Here is a 6,853-nt window from a genome sequence, read left to right as displayed (position 1 = left end):
GAGTGCTCAGTATGGGACTGCTGCCATTAGGAGTGGTAGTCGAGGCAGGAGCCTTACTAGGGCTCAAGTTTCTGCAGGTCCAGAGAGGAAGAGCGAGAACGAGCTGTTCCCTTCCCAGTCGGAAACCAGTGCAGGTGGGAGGCTGAGAAGCTGGTTTCTCAGTTCCGCTTGGCCCATGACATCAGGATAAAGGTGGTGACCTCCTTGGGCTTCCATTCCTTTCAGGGGAGAGCCACTGACCTATGAGGACCTGTTCACACCTCATGGAAAACACTCCTGAAGAAAGAAAGCCCAGACTCCCCTCTATGGGTGGGACCTGTACCTGGTGTAACTCAGCCCCAACACCCTCCCCCCACAACCAGGGATTTCCCCCATCTCCCCAGTCACAGCAGAGTGCAGGTAACAGGCTCAGGTAAGCACCTCACTCAGCCTGCAGCTCTGAGTGGACCCTGAGGGCTGGGGCAGCCCAGGACAGGAATAGGATGGCAACTTGGAGGCCCCGGGCTCTGCAGCTAGGCGCCTCTGAGCCCTGGATGGGTGCTGGCATGTCCCCTCTCATTCTTTTCTTCTCTTGGTAAATGTTGGCTTAGGGAGAGGGAGCCTGACAAGAAGCTCATTGTGAGTGCCCGCTGATCGGGCTGGCTTGTGTGAGCCCATGGGCATTAGGGCCTGACCCGCCCCCTTTCACTTTAGGGTGTTGGGGGGTGCTTTTTGCCAATCCCTACACATGCACACTCACTGACTCATGCTGGTTGCCATGGGGACCTCGCCATGGTGATGGCTGCTTGGGAGAGGGAGGAAGGGGCGGCTGGATGGAGACAGTTCTTTCCATGGCTGGCTCCCCACTCAGTCCTGATGCCACTCTCCCTCCTCTTTACAGGGGATCCTGCCAGGATCTGGGATGTGGGCCCAGCCTGTGGTTGGCCTGGTGTTCTTTCTAGAGGTCCCTGCCCTTCACAGAGAACCTTTGATGTGACCTAGTCTGCCAGGGTTGTGCTTGGCTGGCCCCTCAGCTCCTGGCAAGGAACTAGAGCTGTGCCTCAGAATAGTACCAGGCTCTGGCATCTGGAACAGGGCTCCTGGGCTGGAGAACTCTCAGCAGAGGCTCTGGGGAATGTGGTCCAGGGTTGTGGGGGGCAGCCAGGCTTGTCCCTTTCTTCCCTACCCTGACCCCAAGCTTTGTCTCCGCAGTGCGGGGCATGCTGTCTTCTCTCCCCTGAGGAGGTGCTGATTTCTAGGGCTCCAGTCCAGCCAGCAGTGTGAACTTTCATGTCACACGGACCTGGACTTAGCTGTCACTTTCCATTATATGACCTTGGGCAAGTCGTTACACTCTCTCAGCCTCAGTTTTCTCGTCTGTAAAATCAGGCAAATAATTAGATGTATTTATTCATGTATTCTTCACTATAAACCTCACAGGCTTTTGATGAAAAATAATCACATGTTTAGCTGTCACTTTCCATTATATGACCTTAGGCAAGTCGTTACACTCTCTCAGCCTCAGTTTTCTCGTCTGTAAAATCAGGCAAATAATTAGACGTATTTATTCATGTATTCTTCACTATAAACCTCACAGGCTTTTGATGAAAAATAATCACATGTGAATTAATTTATATAAAATACTTTAAACATAAATCTGATACACACTGACTGCTCAATAAATGTCAGCAACTGCTGTTTCAGTGATGTCGATATTATTGTTATTGTTGTTGTATCACAAAAATTATCCTTGTCCTATGGGGCATTCCTATGCATCCTTTCTTCTCCAGCTTGTGGGGGAAGGGGAGGCTTGGCAGGCAGTGTGAGGGAGGAGGCGCTGCAGAAGCCCCCCTCCAGCTGGGCCTGATCCCAGGGCTCTCCCTATCCTGGGCAGGATCCGGCCCCAGCTGTCAAAGGAGAAGATTGAGGGCTGTCACATCTGTACCTCTGTCACCCCGGGGGAGCCCCAGGTCCTGCTGGGAAAGGACAAGGCCTTCACCTATGACTTTGTCTTCGACCTGGACACCTGGCAGGAACAGATCTATTCAACCTGTGTGAGCAAGCTCATTGAGGGCTGCTTCGAGGGCTACAATGCCACAGTGCTGGCCTACGGGCAGGTAAGCCACCTGCATTCCCAAGAGTGGCCACTCTAGTCTTGGCTCCCCTGCCCCATCTGATGGGGAGACAGCCCCACCTTTGGAGCAACTGAGACACACCTGCACAGTTTCATCTGTCATCTGAGGATGCTGCTGTGCAGCTGGATAGCAGAGGGAGGGCTGTCAGTCAGACTTCCACAGGATGTGGCTTTGGGACCAAGAAAGGGGCAGGGGAACCAGGCTGGGAGGTAGATAGATCGGGAAGGGGATTTGGCCCAGGTGCAGGGATGCTGGTGCCCCAGAAGATGCTGGGTAACACCCTCTTTCCACCTCTGCCAATGCAGACGGGGGCTGGGAAGACATACACTATGGGCACTGGCTTCGACACAGCGACGGTGGAGGAGGAGCAGGGCATCATCCCGAGGGCCATCGCACACCTCTTTGGGGGCATCGCCGAGCGCAAGCGGCGGGCACAGGAGCAGGGCGTGGCTGGGCCCGAGTTCAAAGTCAGCGCTCAGTTCCTGGAGGTACTGTGGTCTTGTAGGGTGGGCCACAAGGCAGTGGAAGCTGGGCCTTCCGGCGCAGTGGTATGAATTTAGGGAGCCTTGGGGGCACCTACAGGCGATGAGTTCCCCACTGCTGGAAGTATCCAAGCAAGGGCTGGAGGACCATTAGCAGGACACAGTAAAGCATTTCCTGCATTGAATGGGGCTTAGTCGATGACCTACAATAGCTCTTCAAACCCTGAGTGATTCTAGCTCTGACACTAACCCTGTGACCTTGGGCAAGTCCTTTCACCACTCTGAGCCTCATCTGCAAAATGGGGGTGATGCCTCTTTCCTTAGGGATGTTGAGAGGATGACATGGAAACGAAGGCTGTGCACACACTGAGACTCTGCTTCTTGCCCTGCTTTCCAGCCTTCACTGGGTCCCTCCTCAGCCTCAGAGCACCCTGCTTGTCACTTTCTGGCTAAGATGCTTCCTGGCCCTCTGAGTTTTCTCTGACTCCAGGGCAGAAAGTTCCCCCAGAAAGAGCCTCTCTTTGCATCTGGCCCTGCCTGTCCCTGGGAGAACTGTGGCAGCCTGGGCTTTTTGGGGCGGAGGGGGGAATCTCTGGGCTCTTGACCTTTGGGCCTGTGTTGAGCCCAGCTCAGTAACTCCAGAGGTAGGAGCTCCCACCTGTAAAGGGGCCCTCTCAGAGGGGTTTCTAGGAATGCAGGTAGACCTGAATATTCCCGACTTGATAAGCTCCTCCTCTAGGACACATAGATGGGCAATGCTGATTCTTAGCATCTAAAACCACAGCCCTCGGGCGTTTGCCAGGTTTGGAAATGTCCTGGGCTCTCACCCCATAAATCCTAATGTTCTGACTGTACCCAGGTTGCCCTCTGAGGGAGGGATGTGGCCTTGGCCTTCTCCAGGCCTTCCTGTGCCCCACCCCTTGCCCACCACACTTGGACACACAGGATGGTTGCTTTCCCCTGAGGGGACCCTGTATTTTAGGCTTGGGAGTTTTTCTTTGTCCTTCTGAACTTTTGCTTCTGATAAACTGTCCCTGAGTGCATGTGTGCATGTGTGCATGTGTGCATCCAATCTGGCTGCTTGTGTATCTCTATAAGCTTTTCTGTGCATGTGTGTGCATGTGTGCATGTGTGCATCCAATCTGGCTGCTTGTGTATCTCTATAAGCTTTTCTCTCACATTTCTTTGTTTTATTCCCTTCTCCATCCTGATGCCATGGAGATCACCAAATGGCAGGCTAGTTCCTAGAAAACCCGTGCCAACTGGTGAACCACAAGGGGTTAAATGATGCAGTGTGTCTGTCCCAACACAGACAGACAGACACTAGGACATCCCATCTGCACCGTCCCTTCTGTTTCCTCTTCCCCTTCCTGTGGGATATTTCTGTCCCTTTGAGGCCATCAAAGCCTCGGATGTCTGAGGGCTGCAGTCCCCCCTCCCACCCTTGCCCCATAGGGGTCTCTTGGCAGTTGCCCCAGCTGCCCCTATCCCTTTTCCCACTCCCCAGCCCCAGCTTCCTGCCTGTTGAACATCCCAGCCCTTCAGCAGGTGAAATTTTCCCTTCCACCAAATTTGGAATTTGGTGATTCCAAATGCAGGAATCTCTGTGGCTGAGAATGTTTGTGATGGGGTGATTGCTCCTAGCCAGCCACCTCCCCACGATGGTCTCATCAAGGTCCCCCCAGGAGGTTGGGCCACAGTGGTACACTCTCTGTGCCCACCTCCCCTCCTGAGCATTGGGCAGAGTGCACAGAAACATTCCTCCCCCACCTGGAGCTTGTCGTCACCTCAACGCCAGGGACACTGGGATCAGGCACAGCTCCCCTGTTCTCCACTGAGATCTGCCTCTGCCCTCCCTCACCTAGAACCATGTCCCCACCCCCTCTTTCCCAGCCCAGTGATATAATAGGATCTGCCAAATCATGGTCATAGCTTCCTCATCTCCTCTATCTAGGACCTGCGTCCCTTTGTCCCCTTTAGGTCCTTAGCCCCCTCTCGAGACTGAGAGCTGCTGGATGCTGGTTCCTTGGGGAGTGGAGGAACAGTGCACAGCCTCAGGGTCCAGGGCCCAGTTGCCCTCCCACCCCTGTCCAGGAGAAAGACCATGGAATTCAGAACCCAGAGGGGATGAGGTTTGGGCGAATTAACCTCCAGAGCCTCAGTTTCCACATCTGCAAAATGGAGATGGTTTATAAACATGAGAAAGTCCCCTGGAGCCCCACACTGTGTGCCCTAGGAACCCAGCAACTATTTCCTCCCTGGTACAGCTCTACAATGAGGAGATCCTTGACCTGTTTGATAGCACCCGTGACCCTGACGCCCGCCATCGCAGGTCCAACATCAAGATCCACGAGGACGCAAATGGTGGCATCTACACCACAGGTGTCACTTCTCGCCTCATCAGTTCCCAGGAGGAGGTGAGCATCCACTGGAGGTCGGGGCAGGCACAGGGCATCCTGCAAGGCAGGGGCTTGCACTTTGGCAGTCCAAATCCTCTCTTCTGCCTCTGTCCCCAGCTGATCCAGTGCCTGAAGCAGGGAGCCCTGTCGAGGACCACAGCCAGCACGCAGATGAATGTGCAGAGCTCCCGCTCCCATGCCATCTTCACCATCCACCTGTGCCAGATGCGCTTGTGCACCCAACCTGACCTGGTGAGGAGCCCTGGGGAGCCCAGGAGCTGGTGTGCTGCAGGGGAATCCCAGGGTGGGCCAAATGAGGAGTCGAGGATCCCTGGAGTTGGGGATTGCCTCTGCCACTGGTTGATTTTTCTTATCTTTCTTCTGGAGCCTCGGTTACCCCATCTGTGCAATGGAGTAACAAAACCTCTATCGTGTTGTGAGGGTTAAATGAGAATCAGGCATGTGCAAGTCCTGTGTATGCCACAGATGCTCTGCATATGCCTCCCGGGCAACAGTTCTGCAGGACAGTGGGGCTGTGAGCAGAGGAGCAGTGGGTGGGTGAGGGCTGGGTGAGTCAGGTGCCACTTCTGCTGCAGGTGAATGAGGCAGTGACTGGGCTTCCTGAAGGGACAGCTCCTGCAAGCGAGTATGAGACACTCACCGCTAAGTTTCACTTTGTGGACCTGGCCGGCTCCGAGCGGCTGAAGCGGACAGGGGCCACCGGCGAGCGGGCCAAGGAGGGCATCTCCATCAACTGCGGCCTGGTAGGCGCATGCAGGCCACCAGCCCCCACAATCAACACTGCTCAGTCTCAGACCCCTCCAAGGCCCTATGACTCCACAGCTGCCGGGTCCTCCTTGGGCCTCTTGCCAGCTGCTGGCCAGGGCACCTGTATGACACTACTGTTAGGTCTTTGGTTCTTCACCCTCAGCCCTCAACCTGTCCCCAAATTCTCATTTTCACCAATGTATTACATCTGCCTATACACCCTTCCAAGGAGCCCGGGGGCTGCTGGGGGCAGCGAGGCAGGCACGGATGGCTTGGGGATTGTCTTGTCCTCCCCCTCCCTCCCTGAGTGACTCGTGAGTGCCAGGGTCTGTCTCCTGCAGCTAGCCTTGGGCAATGTGATCAGCGCCTTGGGGGACCAGAGCAAGAAGGTGGTACACGTGCCCTACAGGGACTCCAAGCTCACTCGGCTCCTCCAGGACTCGCTGGGGGGCAACAGGTACCTGACAACCAATGTCCAGTGAAGGCGAGGGGAAGGCAGGGAGGTTCCTGGGGAACGCTGATCTGAGGGTTTGGTGCGTGATGACCCCCTGCAGGAGGAGGCTTTCCTATCCCAGGCTGTAGGTTAGAAGGCAGGGACCTTGAGGTGCTCTGTGACCTTTGGCCAATTATGGTCTGACTCAGTTTTCTTATCTGAGCAACAGGGAGAGATATTCCTAAAGGCAGTGATACAGCCCAAATGAGAAAATAGATGGGAAATGCTAGAAAATTGCAGGGACTAGAGCAGAGGACTCTGGCAATTACACATTATAACCTCCCTGACCTTGTTAGCCACCTTCACTGGGGTCACCCACTGTTGCCATGGAAACTCTGGGCCTGGTGGTCCCAGTCACCATGTCTCAGGTTCTGCCCTCTTGAAAGTCCAGGTCCTTTGGGCATGAAAGCAGTGGGGGGGAATGGGGTGGGAGCAGGACCTCTACTCTAAGGCAGTGCTTCTGGGGGCTGCTGTGTCCCTCGTCCTCACCCTGGCCTGACTGCACCCCCAGCCAGACCATCATGATTGCCTGCGTGAGCCCCTCAGACCGGGACTTCATGGAGACACTCAACACACTGAAATACGCCAATCGGGCCC

General features: G+C 55.1%; 1 protein-coding gene across 1 annotated transcript in view; it reads left to right on the top strand.

The window, feature by feature from the left end:
- The window catches only part of KIF21B (kinesin family member 21B), a gene marked incomplete at its 3' end in the record, with an annotated part of 32,858 nt that overhangs the window by 3,327 nt on the left and 22,678 nt on the right, over positions 1-6,853 (top strand). The window contains exons 3-8 of the mRNA XM_008581054.1: positions 1,874-2,096; positions 2,420-2,602; positions 4,864-5,013; positions 5,113-5,247; positions 5,592-5,759; positions 6,105-6,220. Coding sequence (XP_008579276.1) covers positions 1,874-2,096; positions 2,420-2,602; positions 4,864-5,013; positions 5,113-5,247; positions 5,592-5,759; positions 6,105-6,220 — 975 coding nt within the window. The remainder of the gene's footprint in view (positions 1-1,873; positions 2,097-2,419; positions 2,603-4,863; positions 5,014-5,112; positions 5,248-5,591; positions 5,760-6,104; positions 6,221-6,853) is intronic.

Source organism: Galeopterus variegatus, unplaced genomic scaffold (assembly GCF_000696425.1).
Source record: "Galeopterus variegatus unplaced genomic scaffold, G_variegatus-3.0.2 Scaffold2242, whole genome shotgun sequence".
Classification (NCBI taxonomy): domain Eukaryota; kingdom Metazoa; phylum Chordata; class Mammalia; order Dermoptera; family Cynocephalidae; genus Galeopterus; species Galeopterus variegatus.
Note: the sequence above shows the minus strand (reverse complement) of the source record. Positions and strands in the feature narration are given on the sequence as shown.